Source organism: Vulpes lagopus, chromosome 6 (assembly GCF_018345385.1).
Source record: "Vulpes lagopus strain Blue_001 chromosome 6, ASM1834538v1, whole genome shotgun sequence".
Lineage (NCBI taxonomy): Eukaryota > Metazoa > Chordata > Mammalia > Carnivora > Canidae > Vulpes > Vulpes lagopus.
The window spans coordinates 12061931-12082846 of record NC_054829.1 but is presented as its reverse complement, the minus strand read 5'-3'; the positions used below and the strand labels follow the sequence as shown (position 1 = coordinate 12082846).

Genomic DNA, 20916 nt, shown 5'->3' with positions numbered 1-20916 from the left:
AAGTCTAGGTTTTAACAGCTTCTTAACCTAGACTTTCACATCTGTCTATTTTTAAATGAAAATAACCTGCCAGTTATTTTACCAAATAAAGTATTCACTGAAGCAATGTTATCAAGGATTTATTTTCACTCCTCCATATTAAGGCAGCATGTCCTTAATGCCAAAAATTTTAAAAAGGTTTAATTCTGGTCCAGATTTTTAAAGGTTATAATAAGCCCTTCTGCATCACTGACATAACCCTCTCTCAGGCATCGGCTGGTGTCAATTTCCAAAGGCTTCTCGTACTTTCAGAGTACTGACTTCTTGGGGCTCATCACCTTAATGAGACCACCTATATTTTCTAGAGGGCTCACGTCTCAATTTGATGCTCTACCACAATTTTTTTCAAAGCTTGATACAGATCTCTGTGCACCATTCTGCTTTCCCCAAAGTTTTCATGAGATTTCATCCAATGTTTTATCACACCAGCTTCTTCTATTTTTCCAAAAATGGTAAAAACACAACTGAGGAAACACTGGACTACAGTATTCTGAAGGTTACTAATAAGGTCACATTACACAACCATCACAATGGTGCATGCCATTTCCCTCGTGGCCTCATTATGGCATTGACTGTGTCCTGCACTTGCCACCACAATGCAAACGGAGGAAAAGAGGAATAATCCGTGACTGAAGTAAAAAGAAAACAGTCAAAGGGCACCTCGTTAGTTCAAGCAAAAAGATTGGTAATTCGCTCTTCTATCACAGGGTTTTTTCTAATCTAAGGAGCATTATTCAAACCAAGTTATAGACAGTACATGGACAAAAACAAAAAATCCATCTTTCCAAAAAACTACCTGGTCAGTGGGGACCCTTCAGAAACCAGGGCAGTGACCTCTTCAGGTTGTTGGCTCAGAGAGGTTATGGCTCCAACACAAAAGCTCGGGTTGCTCAGCCAGTCTAATTCTGCACAAACAAAAGTGGGGAAAAAAGATCAATGAAATTAGCTCCACGTGATTTCTAAAGCAGGAAATCCATCTTACCAGCTGACATCCTAATTCACAGCCAATGTCAGCCAGACGGTCTGCAGAAGCCACAGGGAATCCATGAAATTTTTATTTCACAGGGCATGGGGCTTTAACACACACTAAAATACTTAAGATTGAAATCCTCTTGTGCTATCAGGCTGCAGCTTAAGCAAAAGCCATGCAACAAGTGTGGCTTAAAAAGCAACAAGGCTTTATGGATTCCATCCACACTCTACGGAGCAAGAATGTTTCCAAAGCACTAGGACTTAATGACCTCAAATCTGATGCAGACAATTCCGAAAAGCTCAAAAATCAAATCATGCACAAAAGCCTGACATGCTTAATGCTGTTACAGGAGATTAAGGTATTTTTCTTCAAAAAATATTCTGTCCCCAGTAACTTAACATAAGCCTTTCCTTACTACTCCTCTTTGAAAACAAAAACACGGGTGTCAACTTTGCTAATGCTAACATTATAAAATATTATATTAATGATGATTATCTCTGGGTGGTGAGTTGAATGTCCCTAATTTTTCCTTTCTGCTTATCCACTAATTTCTAACTCCTCTGGAATGGATTCTTTCCAAGTCACTTAATTTCTAACCCTTCAGGAGTCTTAACTGAAAGAAAGGAAAAAATCAAGGGATGGTGGTAGCAAGGGGGCCCCAGGAAGGGTTTGGATTTTGTCCTGTTCTGTTCTAGGATGAGGCCAGAGCACTGGTGCGTGACATGGATGAAGTTAGGAGACAAAAGGGTAAGTGCACTTGACAGTCATACTGGGACATAATCTAGATATTGTAAGGTTCACCTATTTAAAATGTATGTATGTATGTATAAATAAATAATAAAATAAAATAAAATAAAATAAAATAAAATAAAATAAAATAAAATAAAATAAAATAAAACAAAATGTGCAAGCAATGGCTCTTAGTATATTTAGAATTGTGCACGGCACCTGACTGGCTCAGTTGGTGGAGCATGTGACTCTTGATCTCAGAGTCATGAGTTCAAGCCCCACCTTGGACACAGAATTTACTTCAAAACAAAACAAAGCAAAAAAAATCAGAATTGTGCAACTATCACTATGAAGTAATTTGAGCATTTCCATCATCCCAAAAAGAAACCTCATACCTATTAGCAGTTACCATCACTCATCTCCAGCTCTCCCACCCCCAGGCAACCACTAATCTGTCTCTACAGATTTTCGAGTTTGGAACATTGACTATAAATGAGATCCTATGGGGCGCCTAAGTGACTCAGTTGGTTGAGCATCTGCCTTGAGCTCAGGTCATCATCCCGGGGTCCTGGGACAGAGCCCCGTATTAGACTCCCTGCTCAGCAGGGAGCCTGCTTGTCCCTCTCCCTCTGCCCCTTCTCTATCAAATAAATAAAGCAAATATTTTAAAAATAAATAAATAATAAATAAATGAGATCACACAATATGCAGTCTTTTGTAACTGGCTTCTTCTACTTGGCATAATGTTTTCAAGGTTCATCCATGCTGTAGAATGTATCCATGCTCCATTACTTTTTACTGCCAAATAATATTCCATTTTATGGATAGACCACATTTTATCCATTTATTGGCTGATGGACACTTGGGTATCATTTTGGTTATAATGAACAATACTGCCATGAACACTCATGTACAAGTTTTTATACGAACATATGTTTTCATTTCTCTCGGCTAGACATCCAGGAGAAACACTGGGTCATGTGGTAACTCATGTTGAGCATTTTAAGGAAATACCAGACTGTTTTCCAAACTGGCTGCACCACTTTACATTCCCAGGAACAGTGTGTAAGGATTCTGATTTCTCCAAATCCTTGGCAACTTGTCTCTGTGTTTTAGATTTTACAGTCATCCTAGTGTGTGTGATGTCTCTTCTCATTGCACATTTGGTTTTCATTTCCCTGGTGAACAATGATGCAATGCATCATTTCATGTGTTTATTGGCCACTCAAATTGGAAGAATAGTCAAATCTTTTGCCCTTTTTTAAAATGAGTTGTCTTTTTAGTATTGGGCTGGAACAGTGTTTTATATGTTGTCTTCTAGTCCCTGATGATTATTGCATCTCAGTGAGGAGGAGATACTAGAATATATGTCATCCGTGATGACACGTATACTTTGTTTTACTCACTGTTGTATCTGTGGCCCCATGAGCAATGTCTAGCATACGTCAGGAGGACTTTAATAAATATTTGTGGCAAAGAGCAAAGGGAAGGAAAGTCCTAAAGAGGAATGTTACATTAAGAGGGAGAAGTGCCTGGTGGGCTCAACTGGTTGAGTATCCGACTCTTCATTTCTGCTCAGGTCATAATCTCAGGGTCATAGGATCAAGCCCTGATTGGGGCTCCCCAATCAGCAGGGAGTCTGCTTGAGGTTCTCTCTCCCTCTGCCCACCCCCTGCTTGGGCACACATGCTCACTCTCTAAATAAATAAATAAATAAAACCTTTTAAAGGGGGGAGGGAGAGATTCTAACCCATTAAGTGCCTACTGTAGGCCAAACACCAGGTAAAGCCCTTTATATCCTTACTCCTGTTAAGCATCATAACAACCCTCTCTGGGAGGTACTATGATCTCCACCACATAAAAGAGGAGACTAAGGCTCAGAGGAACTAAGTCACTTGTAAGGCCACACCCGGTGAGTGCTAAGCAACTGTTGGGGCAATCTTTCTTCTCTTGTCTCCTTTTCCTTCTGAGGTTGGTTCTCTTCCCTTGGGTTGAATTCGTGGCAAGAGGTATGTGAAAATGGTTCCTGTTGCTCCCTGAAATCATGACTATTTCCACAATAATTGGATTTTCTCATAAACAAAGGAGAGAAAAAAATGGAAAAACAATATGTATGGAAAGATGCTCTCAATTTCAAGAGATTTCTCCATAAATATTCTAGGTAGTGAAGACAGCTTGGAGGCGATGTAAAACAACAAAAAACAGCTGTTAAAACAACAAAAAGGGGGCACCTGGGTGGCAGAGTGGTTGAGCATCTGCCTTGGGCTCAGGGCGTGATCCTGGGGTCCTGGGATCGAGTCCCCCATCAGGCTCCCCGCAGGGAATCTGCTTCTCCCTCTGCCTGTGTCTCTGCCTCTCTCTGTCTCTCATGAAAGAAAATCTTTAAAAAAAAAAAAGGCATAAAGTGTGCAACTCTCCAGAGTCCTCCAGAAAGTAAAAGAAAAAGGGCTTTTAAGGGAGCAATTAAGGCTTTGCCATGTGAGACCACTGTGGGAAAAGAGTAGTGTATACAGAACTAAAACTCCTGGGGTTCTAGCCCAAATCAGCACTGACCACCTCTGTGAACTTCATCTCAATCAAATGACCTTTTGTCAGAACAAAGGGTATTTCCACCTGAGAAGAAGTTACAGCGGCTGCTTTTTTTTTTTCCTGGTAGCACAAGAGCAGTGAACATGGAACATTAGAAGTAATCATTATTGGATGTTAGTCATGTCAGAATTTTGGAAGTTCTACTAGTCTAGAGAAAACACTGTTCAAACAAAATCAGAGAAGTCTGGCAATCAGAACAGCCAAAGTAGTGATGTTCCTGGGGGCCAAAGGGAGGGGGTGGCTCTGAGAAGGCTCCCTGGAGCTCGGCTAGGGTACCACTGCCTCATTTACAGATCAACAGCGGGAGGCCAAAAGAAGTTCAGTCACATGGACACGGTACACACCTGCACCCCGATCGGTGCTCCCCACCACACCATGGTGCTACTCTTCACTCCTTCAACTAAGGAACTGGTTTTCCGGAAGTGTCTCTGCAACATGGAGCCATTGTGGCAATTCTCACATTATAAACTCATTATCTGCATGGCACTCTTCCTACTTTATTCCAAGGCAAAGGTCAACAACTCAAATCCTTACCAGGACCAGATTAGTAATGATTACTAGGAAGTGAGAATGAAAAAAAGAAAAAGACAAAAATATTTTACCAGCCAAACAAATACAGTAAATTAGTTTACAATTCTCGCATCCACGTTTCCAGCTCACCTACCCTCCTCCTATGCCTTTCTTTCTAAACTAAATGCAACATAAAGGCAGAGGTCACGACTACTCACTCCTGTATTCCTAGTACAGTGCCCTGGCACAAAACTGAAATCAATAAATATTTGCTGAATAAATACAATGAATGAGGATCTGAGCCATATCTTCGTATCTTTTACTCCTAGCATCTAATTTACTGAACTAAAGGAACCTGACACCATCAAAAGCATGCTATTTATCTAGGTATAAAGTACAACTATTTTGATTCTTCCAGTCTTTCCTGTAAATGGAAATTTAATCATTAAAGAGTCAAATATGGAATACCTAGTACATGCCCAGGCAGGTCCCCACACTGGGGATACAGTGTGAGTAAGGCAGGCCAGGTCTCTGTTCATATGGTATTTATACTTAATCACAAGCCTAACTGTTCACGTAATACATGTAGATTGTTAAATTCTGGTTACATAGAATCCTCAGAGGAACTCAGAGGAAGTTATCTGAGATTAAGAGATACTTTGTTAATCAGATTGCAACGGTTTGTTTTTGTTTTTGTTTTCATTTACTTACATCCTCATACAATTTACAAGTTCCTTTGAGAGAAGTTAAATATGTATTTAGATCACTGTGTCAATACCAAGAAGGATGTAACAACGTATTTCAAAGAGGACGAGCAGGATACAACATGCCTAGGGTTCAAACAAAGAAGCTGACCAATCTTTTGTCCTCGTAGGTTGGTAAATTAGGTTGAATCGGCCTGGAAATCAGCACTCTGCTATACACACACACACACACACACACACACACACACTCAATAGGAAAGGAAAGGTACAAGAACCAAGCAGAAAACCACTTTAGAACTACTGCCTAACAAAAACCAGGCAGGTATCTGGAAGAACCACAGCAAGTGTTATTTTACAGAAAATTATATAATGAATCATCCCTAGCTTGACATGCTCTTTAATAATAAGTTTATTATATACTGCTGTTTCTCCATTGCTAGTCAAACGGCTTTAATTCCATTCCATTAGACAGAGGGATGGAGAAACTGCCATGAATAAGTTTAAAAAAATTTTTTTAGGGATCCCTGGGTGGCGCAGTGGTTTGGCGCTTGCCTTTGGCCCAGGGCGCGATCCTGGAGACCCGGGATCGAATCCCACATCGGGCTCCCGGTGCATGGAGCCTGCTTCTCCCTCTGCCTATGTCTCTTCCTCTCTCTCTCTCTCTCTGTGACTATCATAAATAATAAATAAAAAAAAAAAAATTTTTTTAATCACAGTTGGATAAAATATCCAAGTTCCCCTCTTCCCTATTCGATTATAACAAAGAAAGCACTGATTACTGGGTTTCAGTGAGCTCCACTGAGCACCACCTGCCAGGAATAACTCAAAAGACATTTCTAAGTTTGAGTGCAATCAGTAAGCATATACATTAAGGAAGGAGATTGTTCCTTTAATATAAGTGAGCCTAGCTCTTCATTTTGATCAAAGTCCTTATTTCCTGACCGGGAAACTGAGCGTGCAAACACTTGTACAGAAAGCACTAGCAGGGCAGCCTGGGTAGCTCAGCAGTTTAAGCACAGCCTTCGCCTGACCCTGGAGACCCATGATCGAGTCTCGCGTCAGGCTCCCTGCATGGAGCCTGCTTCTCCCTCTCTCTCTCTCTCTCTCTCTCTCTCTCTGTCTCTGTCTCTGTCTCTCATGAATAAATAAAATCTTAAAAAGAAAAAGAAAGGGAATCCCTGGGTGGCTCAGTGGTTTAGCGCCTGCCTTTGGCCCAGGGAGTGATCCTGGAGTCCTGGGATCGAGTCCCACGTCGGGCTCCTTGCATGGAGCCTGCTTCTCCCTCTGCCTGTGTCTCTGCCTCTCTCTCTCTCTCTGTCTTTCATGAATAAATAAATAAAATCTTAAAAAAAAAAAGAAAGAAAAAGAAAAAGAAAGCACTAGCAAACATGGCTAAAAAGTGCTTTTCAGATGGTGATCACAGAGTATCTAGCCAAAGTCAGCACTTAGACGGAGTTAACCTACAATTTGAAGAGAACCCAGGATGCCAAGTTTTTTTTTTTTTTTAAAGACTTTATATATTCATGAAACAGAGAAAGAGAGGCAGAGACCTAGGCAGAGGGAGAAGCAGGCTCCCTGCAGGGAGGCCGACGCGGGACTTGATCCCAGGAGCTGGGATCACGACCTGAGCCCAAAGGCAGACGCTCAACTACTGAGCCATGCAGGTGTGCCAAAAGTGATGTTTAAACAACCCAAACCGGGGATCCCTGGGTGGCGCAGCGGTTTGGCGCCTGCCTTTGGCCCAGGGCGCGATCCTGGAGACCCGGGATCGAATCCCACATCAGGCTCCCGGTGCATGGAGCCTGCTTCTCCCTCTGCCTGTGTCTCTGCGCCTCTCTCTCTCTCTCTCTCTGTGACTATCATAAATAAATAAAAAATAAAAAAATAAACAACCCAAACCCCAACACTCTAATATCACACAGTATGATTTATAACACAAGTTTCTGAGCCAGAAGGGTGTTCAAATACTGCTTTATTGTTTCTTGGTTGTGCAACTTGTAACAAAATACTTAACTTCTGAGTCTTTCTTTTCTTTCACTCAGCGTGTTTTATTTTTACTGAAAGCCAGGCACTAGTCTAGGAGCTGGGAACACACAACAAACACGACAAACCGAAGCTGACCCTTAGGGCACTGACACACTGGCAGTCACTTACAGGCAACATGAAAGGCCTCAAGATGGAGAAAACACACAGAGGGTGCAATGAGAGCACATTATCCAAACTAGGTGTGGGTGGGAGGAAGCTGCCTGGGAGAGCATCTTGGTTAAAACCCAAAGGATGAGGAGTGAGGCTGATGGGCTCCTAGGGAGAGTCTAAGTCAGAAGACATGGTTGGTATGAAGATCTGACCGTGGGAAAGCAGGACTCTGGGAAACAGCATGAAACAGCATGAAGCTGTGCTGTCTGGATCACAGGGAGGGACAGCAAGTGAGGGCAGGATGAAGCTGGAGAGGTCAGGGGGCCTTAAAAACATGTCAGAGTTTGGACTTACCCTATGGGCAATAGACAGACACTTGAGAGCTCTACACAAGGTGACAATGTCAGATCTAGGATTCCAAAGATCGGCAGCAAAGAGCAGTATTCAAGAGCACAAGTGTTGACACTAGATCGCCTGAGTTCAGCTCCTGCTTCTGTGGCCCACCAGCCATGTGAGCAGACAAGTTACTTACTGGCTCTGTGACTGCATTCCCTCCTCCTGAGAAATGCAGAATAACAGTACCGACTTCATAGGGTTATGATTCAGTGAGTCAGTATTTGTAAAGCATTTACACCAGTGAATGGTACATGGTATTTTTAAATAAATACACTTTTTTAAAAAGATGTTATTTATTTGTAAAGATTTTACAGAGAGAGAAAACAAGCATGGAAAAAATAAAAGAAAAAAGAAAAAGAAAAAAGAAAAAAAGAAAACAAGCATGGGCAGGAGGAGCAGCAGAGGGAGAAGCAGACACTCTGCACAGCAGAGAGCCCAACTCAGGACTCAGTTCCAGAACCCTGGGATCATGACCTGACCCGAAGGCAGACACTTAACCGACTGAGCATCCCCGGCGCACAATACACTTTAACATGCTCCTGACATGGGCAGCCCCGGTGGTGCAGTGGTTTAGCGCCGCCTGCAGCCCGAGGTGTGATCCTGGAGACCCGGGATCGAGTCCCACGTCGGGCTTCCTGCATGGAGCCTGCTTCTCCCTCTGCCTGTGCCTCTGCCTCTCTCTCATGAATAAGTAAATAAATAAAATCCTGAACATTTTCCCAAAGACATCCAGATGGCTAACAGACACGTGAAAAGATGCTCAACCCCACTCACCCATTGGGGAAATGCAAATCAAAACCACAATGAGATATCGTCTCATGCCTGTCAGAATGGCTAAAATCAAAAAGACAAGAAATAAGTGTTGGCTACTATGTGGAGGAAAAAAAATTAAAAAACAAAACCCTGTACGCTGTTGGTGGGAATGCAAACTGGTACAGCCAGTGTGGATGTTCCTCAAAAAGTTAAAAATATATATGCCATATGATCCAGCAATTCCACTTCTGGGTATTTATCCTAAGAAATTAAAATACTAATGTATGGGGATCCCTGGGTGGCGCAGTGGTTTGGCGCTTGCCTTTGGCCCAGGGCGCGATCCTGGAGACCCGGGATCGAATCCCACATCAGGCTCCCGGTGCCTGGAGCCTGTTTCTCCCTCTGCCTATGTCTCTGCCTCTCTCTCTGTCTCTCTGTGACTATCATAAATAAATAAAAATAAAAAAATAAAATAAATAAATACTAATGTATGAAAAGATATACACACCTCTATATTCATTGCAGCATTATTTACAATAACCAAGATAGGAAAGCACTTAAATATCCATCAATAGATGAATGGATAAAGGTGTAGTGTGTGGGGCATCTGGGTGGCTCAATTGGTTAAGCATCTACCTTTGGCTCACTTTATGATCCCAGGGTCCTGGGATGGGAGCCCCATGTCAGGCTCCCTGCTTGGTGGGGAGCCTGCCTGCTTCTCCCTCTCCCCTCTGCTCATTCTCTCTCTCGCTATCTCTCTCAAATGAAAAGGTAAAATTTTTATTTTTTTTTAAGATTTTATTTATTTATTCATGAGAGACACAGGCAGAGGGAGAAGCAGGCTCCAGGCAGGGAGCCCGATGCAGGACTCGATCCCGGGTCTCCAGGACCACACCCCGAGCTGAAGGTGGCGCTAAACCGCTGAGCCACCGGGGCTGCCCAAAAGGTAAAATTTTTAAAAAGAAAAAGATGTAGCATGTGCATCAGTGCATACACACACTCTAGGGAATATTACTAAGCCATAAAAAATGAGATCTTGCCAATTGCAACAATATGGATGAACCTAGAAGATATTACACTAAGTAAGTCAGAGAAAGACATACCACAATTTCACTTATATGTGGAATCTAAAAAACAAATGAACAAACAAAACAGAATCAGACCTATAGATATAGAAAACCTGATGGTTGCCAGAGGGCAAGGGGTCGGGGATGGGCAGATTAGATGGAAGGGATTAAGAGGTACAAACTAGCAGAGGTGGGAAAAGAGTTGTCTGGAAGGATGAGATGAAGAATTGAATGAGGGGTCATGACAGGAGGAGAAGCAGTCAAAGTACATGTCTAAGTTTTGGCTTGGGGAATGATGGTGTCATGTTCTATATGTGGTCCCAGGAAGAAGAGCATGGTCTGGAGAAAAAAATGATGAGTTTAGTTTCTCTCCCAAATATGGATAATACACCTGCTTCATATGTTGTTATGAGGATTAAATGAACTGATATACCACCTTCCTCCACAACTCTGTATAAATATTTGACTCCTGACAACAATGTAAAACATTACAAAATCCTAATAAATAATCTGATAGTAGGGGATCCCTGGGTGGCTCAGCGGTTTAGCGCCTGGCCCAGGGCACGATCCTGGAGTCCCTGGATCGAGTCCCACGTCGGGCTCCCAGCATGAAGCCTGCTTCTCCCTCCTCCTGTGTCTCTGCCTCTCTCTCTCTCTCTCTCTCTCTCATGAACAAATAAATAAATAAATCTTTAAAAAATAATAATAATCTGATAGTATAAGAAGGAAAGCTTGAGAGAACTGGAGGGACCAGACACTGGAGACTCTCTGCTGCTCCTAACACAATGGAGGCACTACATATCTGTTCAAAGAATGAATGTTACTAAATCTCCACACACACACACCCAAACCTCTTACTGAATAAGATGGCTGTTTAAATCCTGTCCTGGGCAGCCCCAGTGGCGCAGCAGTTTAGCGCCGCCTGCAGCCCAGGGTGTGATTCTGGAGACCCGGGATCGAGGCCCACATCGGGCTCCTTGCATGGAGCCTGCTTCTCCCTCTGCCTGTGTCTCTGCCTCTCTCTCTCTCTGTGTCTCTCATGAATAAATAAATAAAATCTTTTAAAAAAAATTAAAAATAAAAATAAATAAATAAATCCTGTCCTAATGCTTAACAGTACCTCCAGAGTGAAGAGTGGTGGAGCTGCTGTCACCTCTTTGGTTATTGCCTCTCTATTCTGTCCAGCAGTTTAATTTTTCTTTTTTAATTGAAACTGCACTACTATTATTGATCTTACGTTTTCATATCATTTTACAGTGTAAAGCAAAAAGTACAAAAAATAGGCAAGGACGTGAACAGACATCTTTCCAAAAAAGACATCCAGTTGACCAAGAGACACATGAAATGATGATCAACATCACTCATCATCAGGGAAATGTGTATCAAAACCACAATGGATTATCACCTTATTCCTGTCAGAATGGCTAAAATAAAAAAAGGCAGGAAATAAAAAGTGTTGGCGAGAATATGTAGAAAAAGGAACATTTTGCACTGCTGGTAGGAATGTAAATTGGTACAACCACTATGGGAAACAGTATGGAGATTCCATATGATCCAATAATTCCTCTACTGGGTATTTATTCAAAGAAACTGAAAAGATATAAACACTTCTATGTTTCCCACAGCAGTGTTTACAATAGCCAAGATACGGAAGCAGCCCAAGTGCCCATAAATAGACGAGTCAGTAAAGAAGATGTGATATATACATAAAAATAGAAATAATATGGAATATTATCCAGCCATAAAGAAGGATGAAATCTTGCTATTTGTGATGACATAAATGGACCTAAAGGGTATTATGCTAAGTGAAGTCAGAGAAACAAAAATACCACGTGATTTCACTTATATGCAGAATCTACAAGACAACTAATTTATCAGCTCGCTCATAAATATGGAGAACTGATGGTTGCCGGGGGATGAGCAAAATAAGTGAAGGGGAGTGGGAGATGCCTGTGAATAAGGAATAAATCACAGGAATAAAAAGCACAGCACAGGGAATATAGTGGATGATATTCTAACAGTGTTGCAGTAAGCACAGCATGAGGTATAAAGTTGCTGAATCGCTACGTTGTACACCTGAAACTAATGAAACATCATGATGTGTCAACAACAAAATACAGTGCCTCTATTAATAACAGCAGAAGAAAGGGAACAGTCTAAATGTTCTTAATAGGGAATACCCTGTGACATCCCAAGATAGAGTTCTGTGTATCAGTCAAAAGAAATGAGAAAGATCTCATGTTATACTATAAAGTGATCTCTGGAATTTTAGCTAAAATGCAAAACAAGTGGGGCGCCTGGGTGGCTCAGTCGGTTGAAAATCTGACTCTTCATTTTAGGTCAGTTTGTGATCTCAGGGTCATGACATTGAGTCCCAGTGGGCTCTGCACCCAGCGGGGAGTCTGCTTCAGAATTCTCTCTCTCTCTCTCTCTCTTTCTCCTCTCTCTCGCTCGCTCTCCCTCTACCCACCCCTCGCTGCTTGCTAGAGCTCTCTCTAAAATAAATAAATAAGTCTTCAAAAAAATAAGATAAAATGTAGAACAGTGTGTATTTAAGAAAAGGAAGGAAATGTAGCTACCTACTCATATTAAGGGAGAGAAAATGGAAGGATATCAGTGACTAATTAAAATTCTAACCCACATAGTACAGAAAGTGACAGAGATGAATATACCTGGTTTACATTTTCAACCTTAAGATCATGTAAATGTTTCACAATGCTAAAAACCGAATCAATTCAAAAAGAAGAAAAAAGCAATCCCTAAAAATTAAAAATATACATTACTTTAACTATATGTCAAACTGGTGACAAAACCACACAGAAATTATTTTAAAACACAGTCAACTGACCACACATCTGCTGCAGGATATGTCCTAAGGACAAAAGAAACCACAAAGAAATGTAAACTATATTTAGTATTAATCATGTTGCTACTGTTATTTTGAACATATACATAATTGTGTTGGTGGCATTAGGAACTAAGATTTTAAGTTTTTTTTTTATTTTTATTTTTTAAAAGATTTTATCTTATTGAAAGAGAGAGAGTGCACGCACGAGCAAGGGGAGGGGCAGAGGGAGAAGCAGACTGAACCACCCAGGTGCCCCAAGATTTTATTTTGAAGTAACACCCACACCCAACGTGGGACTTGAATTCACAACTCCAAGATCAAGAGTCCACACTCCACCCACCAAACCAGCCAGGCACCCCAAGAACTAAGATTTTCAGCATAAGAGGAAATAAATATAAATGTTAACTATAAATTGGTATATAAATTACAAATTATATTACAAAAAGAAATTAAGTAAAAATCTCACAATATTAAATTTGACCTGGAAATATCAAGGTGAATTTATGATGTATTTTTCTCTTCCTGGTTTTGACCACTCAAAATGTCTACAAATAATGACAACACAATGCAATTAGTACTCCTGACACCAACCTGTGGTTTTAACCTTCCCATACCATTTTCCGCTAAAAGAAATCATGGTTTTTAGAGAAACAGGCAATTCCAGGCCATAATGGAACATGTAAGTGATGAGCTCTGGGCATCTTTTAGGCCAGAAAGCAAGGAAGCAATTAAGACATCTGGGTCATGTCAAAAAGACACACATCGAACTTAATTAGACTCCCATTAGCCACGGATGGGATGATTTGAGCATTAGAAAAATAATATCTACAATGGATCAAAATCCAAGCGTTAAAAATTCAACAGTTCATAATGAAGAGGGAGACCTCTAAAAGTCGCAGAGAGGGATCCCTGGGTGGCGCAGCGGTTTGGCGCCTGCCTTTCGCCCAGGGCGCGATCCTGGAGACCCAGGATCGAATCCCACATCAGGCTCCCGGTGCATGGAGCCTGCTTCTCCCTCTGCCTGTGTCTCTGCCTCTCTCTCTCTCTCTGTGACTATCATAAATAAAAAATAAAAATTAAAAAAAAAAAAAGTCGCAGAGAGCCCAACTCATTTTCTGAAAACTGACAAAGGGAACAAATTAACCATTCATCCTGTCTTTCCCGCCTGCATTCTATTTCCGGGTATCCCAATAGTGTTGACAGAAAGTTTACAGAATAATTGATGCTAACATAGGAGGAAAACTAAAGTTAGAAAATAACCATTTGTAACCCCAACAAAATAATGCATCTAAGCAACAATCATAAATGGCTGCAGAAATCATTAGGTAAAAGACTGATGGGCAGTGTCATCACAGATGAGTCCAGTTGTCCCTGAAATCACTGATCAATCTTAACATTACCAAAAGAAGAAAAGCTAGACAGCACATCCTCCCAAACTGAGTAAATAGCAAACACCCAATGAGGTATTTTCAATTAAAATTATACCTGAATCTAATTAACTCTCTAGATCTAATTGCCAGTTCACAGGAAATACTGGGATAGAGAAGGATGCTGAATGACACCAAGGAGGATTTGGTAGGAAACGTCAACAGGACAAGTGACCCAGTTTCCTCAACAAATAAATCACCAGGGAAAATGAAAGGGAAGGAGAAACGGTTTCATATTAAAAAGAGACCTAAGAGATGCATTCACAAAATACAACGTTGTATCTTTCTTGGGATCCTGACTTGAAGCAGCACTAAAAGGCCATTTTTGAGACAACTTGGGAAATTTGAACGTTGACGGGAAATTAGATGATATTAAAGAATCAGAGTTAATTTGAGTGATAATGTCTAAATTTGTAAAAATACAGTGCTTCCTAAAAACCTTTTACAAACATTATCCTGATATTGAATACCCAGAAAGTGTCTGATAAATATTGGTGAAGATCAATGACAAGGACGACACTCTCCTGTAAACTTTCCATTTCACCCTCCCCAAAGAAGAGATAAACCTTTGGCCTGTTAAGTCACTACCCGCCCCTCACTACTGGTCCCAACCATATTTCCCAAGGCTCCTCATTAGGCCTCTATATTTCCACACAAACTGGACTGTTTGCAATTATCTGCACAGGTCACATGATTTCCTTCCTGCATGTCTTTAAAGGCCCTGGAATGCCCTTCCATTATCTCCATCCATCCAGATCGCACGGTCTTGAAGACCCATCGCCAAAGTCACCTACTAAATAAAGCCTTCTTGAACTTCCCATCAGAAGTCAGTATTCCTGTAGTTCACCTGTGATACCTATAACATCTTACCTTCTCTGTCACTTTTTAAAAAATACCTATTGATGTAAGGAAGACATCAGGGTTCCAAGCTGAGGGCCAAGAAAGACTTCTTGAGACGTGCCTGGTGCAAAAAGGAGGCTTTTATTAAAGCACGGGGACAGGGGATCCCTGGGTGGCTCGGTGGTTTAGCACCTGCCTTCAGCCCAGGGCATGATCCTAGAGTCCCCGGATCAAGTCCTGTGTCAGGCTCCTGGGATGGAGCCTGCTTCTCCCTCTGCCTGTGTCTCTGCCCCCACCCCCCCATGTCTATCATGAATAAACAAATAATATTTAAAAAAAAAAAAAAAGGCACGGGGACAGGACCTGTGGACAGGAAGAGCTGCACTGGGGTCATGAGGAGTGGCCCATTCTGTACTTTCAAGCTGGGAAGGGATTGGGAAGAGCGTTAAGTCTCTAAGAAACATTGGAAGCAAAGTCTCCAGGACCTTTCGCCCTTAGCAAAGTATTAACAACCCAGGCAGTTGAGTCCCTAGAGGATTGTCGCCTTGCCTGTTTCAAGGACTTGTCAACCGGCTGTAGGGAGTAAGGAAATGTAATAATATTTCTTCTGCCTGTTTCCCATATCGCCTATTATTGGTCTGTATACTCAGCAGACATTTCTTGCACACCTACAATATTCTGGACCTGAGCTCTGGGCGAAGTATGCTGCAGTCTGGAGACACTGTCCCCGACCACATGCAGGGTACAACCTAGTCAAGGATAACCAAAAATTACACTAATTTACATAGGAAGTTACTCAAAATGATGAAGAGCATTACCAAAAAAAAAAAAAACAACGGTGTAGGAACCATAAGAGGATATAAAAGAGGAGTCAGACACAATTGGGCTCGGCCACATTATGTGTAGGATTTAGGATTAATGACCTTAAATTACAATCCCCCGTCTCAGGTTGTAATAACTGCAGATGTCCTGGGGCCAGAACGTGGAACGTGATTCCCCTCAATGACCAGTTCTGATTCCCAGCACCTGTGCCCCCCACCCCCCGACCCGCAGAGAAACCGCGCGTGGTCAGGCTGCGGATGCTAATCCCCAGCTCCAGTTCTGCCAAAAGCTAGGAACCCACCGGACAGTTCAGAATTCAGTAAAACGGGGAAAAACGCCAGGAGGGATGCAGTGGGAACACCTAGCCTTTTGCACCAGGTCTCTCCCCGGAATGTGAATGTCTGTTTCTCAGGGGGACGTGACGGAGGCCCCGGGCGAGGAGGGGGTCCGACCCCACGACCCCTGCCAGGGCTCTTCTTCCTCCGACCAGCGCTCGGCAACTCCAACCTCACGCCGGGACCAGCCCAGGCGCCCTTCCCAGAAGGCTTTGCAGCGCCGCGGAGAACTCTGGGACACAGATGGATAAACAAACCCCAAGCAAGGGCCGAGACCTGGGACCGAGAAACTCCGCTGTAAGCCCGCCGAGTGCCTTCTTCATCCCTTTTGCCTGCTTACCTTTCCTCGCGCTGCCGCCATCCGGAGCCCCACTAATGCCAGCAAAGGCCGGGAACAGCGCCATGGCCACAGGCCGCGCTGCCGTCCCCTCTACAGAAATGGCGCCGGGGAGCGGACGCCGGTAGTGAGGCCTTAGCTCTCGCGGTGCACTCTGGGAAGTGTGGTTTGTGTGTGTGTGTGTTTTTTTTAACCCCGGAGCTCCCTCGGGCTAGACCCGGAACTGGGCGTGGCTAGGGGCGGGGTGAGGGGGCGGGACGAATTGTGGGGGCGGGGCGAGGGGCGGGGCGGGGCGAGGGGCGGGGCGGAACCTCTAACGTGTAATTGATACCCGAAGGTTGAGAACCGGGAAAATGCAGAGAGCCCGAGGCAGGGTTGTTCCGCGCGGAACCAACCCGGAGCTGGGATCCTAGTTCGACCCCTGGACGCGTCACACTGTCACTAACTGGGTCAGAGTAATCGAACTCTGGCAGCTTCAGTTTCCTCTCCTGCAAAATGTTCGTAAAGATTAAATGAGCATCGTAAGGAAGCTGCTTGGTTGTCATTGTGCCGGGACCAAGGGAAACACCTGGTAACAATTAGCTGTTATGTGAGTTGTGACTGCAGGTCCAACTCAAAACCGTGTGAGATATCCCAACTTCAGTTTACCATTTAAAATATCTAAGCGGGGCGGGGGGTGGGGGGGGCGCCTGGGTGGCTGAGGTCGTGACCCCAGGGTCCTGGGATGGAGTCCCGCATCGGGATCCCCGCAGGGAGCCTGCTTCTCCTGTCTCTGCCTCTCTCTGTGTGTCTCTCATGAATAAATAAATACAATCTTTAAATAAATAAATAAATAAATAAATAAATAAATAAATAAATAAAATCTTAAAAAAAACAATAAAAATAAAACTCTTAAATAAAATAGATATTAAATAAATTAGATATTAGATAAAATATCTAAGCAATACAAAAGAATGGAAGGTCTAATCAAGTTCAAAAGTCTTTGCTAGTTAGAAAACATATTTACGCACCCATGAGGTATTCTTGACAAAAAAAAAAAAAGCATCTGAATCTAATCAAGCCTGCTACTAGAAATATAAGGGATGAAGAAAACTTAGAGAGTTCATACCACCTAAAAGTTCATACCACTCAGCCAAATCCAGAGTGTGGGAAATTACAGAAAACAACCCAGTTTCTTCAAAAAAAATCAATGGCTTTAAGGGCATAGAAGATGGCAATAGACTTAAACACCTTTAGAGACGTATCAACCAGACAAATATACGGCCTTGTTATGATTCTGATCGGACATTGTAAAAACATCTCTTTTAGACAGTTGGAGAAATAAGAGGTGGACAGAGTGTAGTAGGTTACATCAATTCTTGTTAATTTGGTTCAATGAGATAATGGCACTGTTACTTTTTGAAGTTCTTATAGTGGTGCCTGGCTGGCTCAGTCAGTAGAGCATGCAACTCTTGATCTTGGGGGTGTAAGTTCAAGCCTCACATTGGGCTTGGAGCATACGTTTAAAAATATTAAGGTTTTTATATATTAGAGATACACACTCTAGTATTTGCAGGTGAAAATAGATAAATGAAAATATATTTCTTTGGATCCCTGGGAGTTCAAAGATCTCTAGAGTTAAATAAAAAATATATGAGAAGCCAAATAGTTACAAATCTAACCTAGGGATGGGTGGACTCAAGAAAGCTGTAGACCTTGTGTGAGTCCAAAATAAGCACCCTTCATGCTTTGAAGACCTCCATTGTATTTATGAAAAGGACCTTAGTATGAGAGGTGAGTAGTAAACCTTTGCATGTCTGCAACTTTAAAACTCAGGTTCTACCAAAATCTCTGGCTCTAAATTACTTCAATTAGCTGGGACAGCATCTGCTTCCTTAGCCAATTACTTTGCTTAGCTGGGATGGTGACGGTCCTTTCCAGGGCTTCGTATTTTTCTACTCCAGAAAAATAAGTAATATGGAAGGTTTGGGAGAATCAAAACCATGAGAGTGACGTTTCTGTAACAGAAGGAATCTGGGCATGTGAGATATTTTCTGTGCCACAAATGTGTAAGGGAATTTGGCCTAAGAGACCCTTCTTGTAAGAACAATTTAAAGTGTTTACTCAGGAGCGCCTGACTGGCTTAATAGAAAGAGCATGTGATGCTGATCTCAGTCAAGAGTTCAAGCCCTATAGTGGGTGTGGAGATTACTAAAATAATAATAATTTTTAAAAATAAAAAAATAAAATGTATAATTGAGTAACTGATACAAACTTCTGACTTTAAGTTGAAATCTTAGGAAGTTTAGACAGTTTCAGAACATCTGAGAAAGGGGTGCCTGGGTGGCTCTGTGATTAAGCATCTGCCTTTGGCTCAGAGCATGACCCCAGGGTCCTGGGATTGAGTCCCACATTGGGCTCCCTGCAGGGAGCCTGCTTCTGTCTCTGCTTCTCTCTGTGTGTCTCTCATGAATAAATACACAAAATCTTTTTTAAAAAATCTAAGAGAATTTAAAGTTTACTATATGTGTAAGTACAATTGCTTTACTTTATAAAAATTAATACTTGACAGGTAATTGAAGTACATCAAAAAGAAATAATGTGTGCATGTGCTATTTTGGCCTTTTTTGGTAAAATGTTGAAATGTTTTATAGTGCAGAATTTTTAAACTAAAAATTAAAATTTTGCTTTTTAAAAAATGTAACAATAAAGGGACAAACTACCAATACACACAACAATATGAATGAATCTCAAAATCGGTATGCTGGGTAAAAACAGACAGACACAAGAGCACTTACCATATGGTTCTATTTATGCAAAATTCTAGGAAATGCAAATTAATATATAGTAACAGAAAGCAGATCAGTGGTTGCCTAGGGCTGTGGGAGCAGAGGGAGGGATATTCTATGGGAGGCCTGCAGAATCTCTTGGGGGTAATAGAAATATTCTGTATCTTGATTGTGGTGGTGGTGGTTTCACAGAAGTGTAACCACCACCTGTTTTTTTTTTAAAGCTTAAGGACACACCAAGGTTTTGAATTTGTTGTTTAATAAATTAAACACTAGCCTTTTAAACCAGGGGTCAGCAAACTTTTTCTGAAAAGAGTCACATAGTAATTACTTTAGACTTAGCAGGACATATGGTCTCTGTGGCAAGTACATTGAAATTTGAATTTTGTACAATTTTTACACATCACAAAATATTCTTCTATTTTTTCCCACATTTATAAATGTGAAAACTATGCTTAACCTATGGGCCATACAAATCAGCAGTGGGTCAGTCTGACCCATGGCCATAGTATGCTGGATCCTTGCAAACTCTATATCATTAAACAAAAGTAGAAGTAGAAACACCTGGGTAGCTCAGTGGTTGAGCATCTGCCTCTGGCTCAGGTCATGATCTCGGGGTCCTGGGATTGAGTCTCACATTGGGCTCTCTGCAAGGAGCCTGCTTCTCCCTCTGCTGATGTCTCTGCATCTCTCTCTGTGTCTCTTGTGCATAAATAAATATAATCTTCAAAAAAGAAAGAAAGTAAACTTTTGACTAGCCTTTTTTTCTACATAGGAAAACCCACCCAGAATACGTGGAAACAGCTCACTTTAACTGTTGTTGTTGTCATTATTATTATTATTTCACTCTACAGACTTTGAGTGTTTCCAGTACCTATGGCAGGAATTTCTTGCAATAAACCAAAAATGGTTTCAAAGTATGATTTAACTTTGTATGTAGTTTGACTCAAGGGTGAGAATGCACTTCTCAACCCCTTGTCCTTCTGTTCTTTGTGGCAGAGATTACTTGCTCTAGCAAAGCCCCGTTCTAGCATCTATCTCGTTTTCTAGCATGTTCTCACTTAGCCCACATGGGCTCATGGATCTTGATCCTCTCCAGACACTGACAAGAAGGAATCTTTTCTCTGAAGCTGGGAAGAGGAGAATATATGTGAAGGAAGAGGGGGGAGATTGTGCAGGAGAGCTCTGTGAAAGGTGGCTCTGTTTTAGTTGCAGGAGTTAGAGGAGAGCTGTTGTTCCATTAGAGCCCAGTAGAAGTAGGCAGCCAGTCTGGGCATGAAGAATGAAAAAGAGGTGTGCGTGAGTAGAGATGGAAAACTAGAGAAAACTGCCTTAAGGCAATGTCATCAGAGACACAATATGAAGAAAAAGACTGCCAAGAGGCAGACGCAAAGTAGGTAGATGCAAAATAACAGAATTCCCATCTGCTTTTGGAGAAGGATATTACAGGAAAAAGAATAGGTAGTGGACTTCTTTTGTTTTGCTTTGTTAGCAGTGGATTCTTTCCTGAATCCACATGGTGGGAGGTGGGCATGTTAGTACAGAGTGGCCTGGCCCTCCTGAGCCCCATCTGAGTGTTCCCGGTAGCTGTGTAACCAGACTTAGCTAAGTCTTCAGTTGGTTGGTGCCCAACCCAGTTCAGA

The 20916-nt window shown here is 42.0% G+C and overlaps 1 protein-coding gene across 1 annotated transcript in view; it reads right to left on the bottom strand.

Moving 5' to 3' along the window:
- Window positions 1-16672, bottom strand: part of NRDE2 (NRDE-2, necessary for RNA interference, domain containing) — a 46220-nt gene extending 29548 nt beyond the window's left edge. Inside the window, exons 1-2 of the mRNA XM_041758889.1 lie at window positions 16509-16672; window positions 836-944 (exon numbers count right to left, since the gene is read on the bottom strand). Of these exons, the coding sequence (XP_041614823.1) occupies window positions 836-944; window positions 16509-16572 (173 nt within the window). The 5' untranslated portion in view covers window positions 16573-16672. The remainder of the gene's footprint in view (window positions 1-835; window positions 945-16508) is intronic.
- Window positions 16673-20916: the final 4244 nt, after the last annotated feature.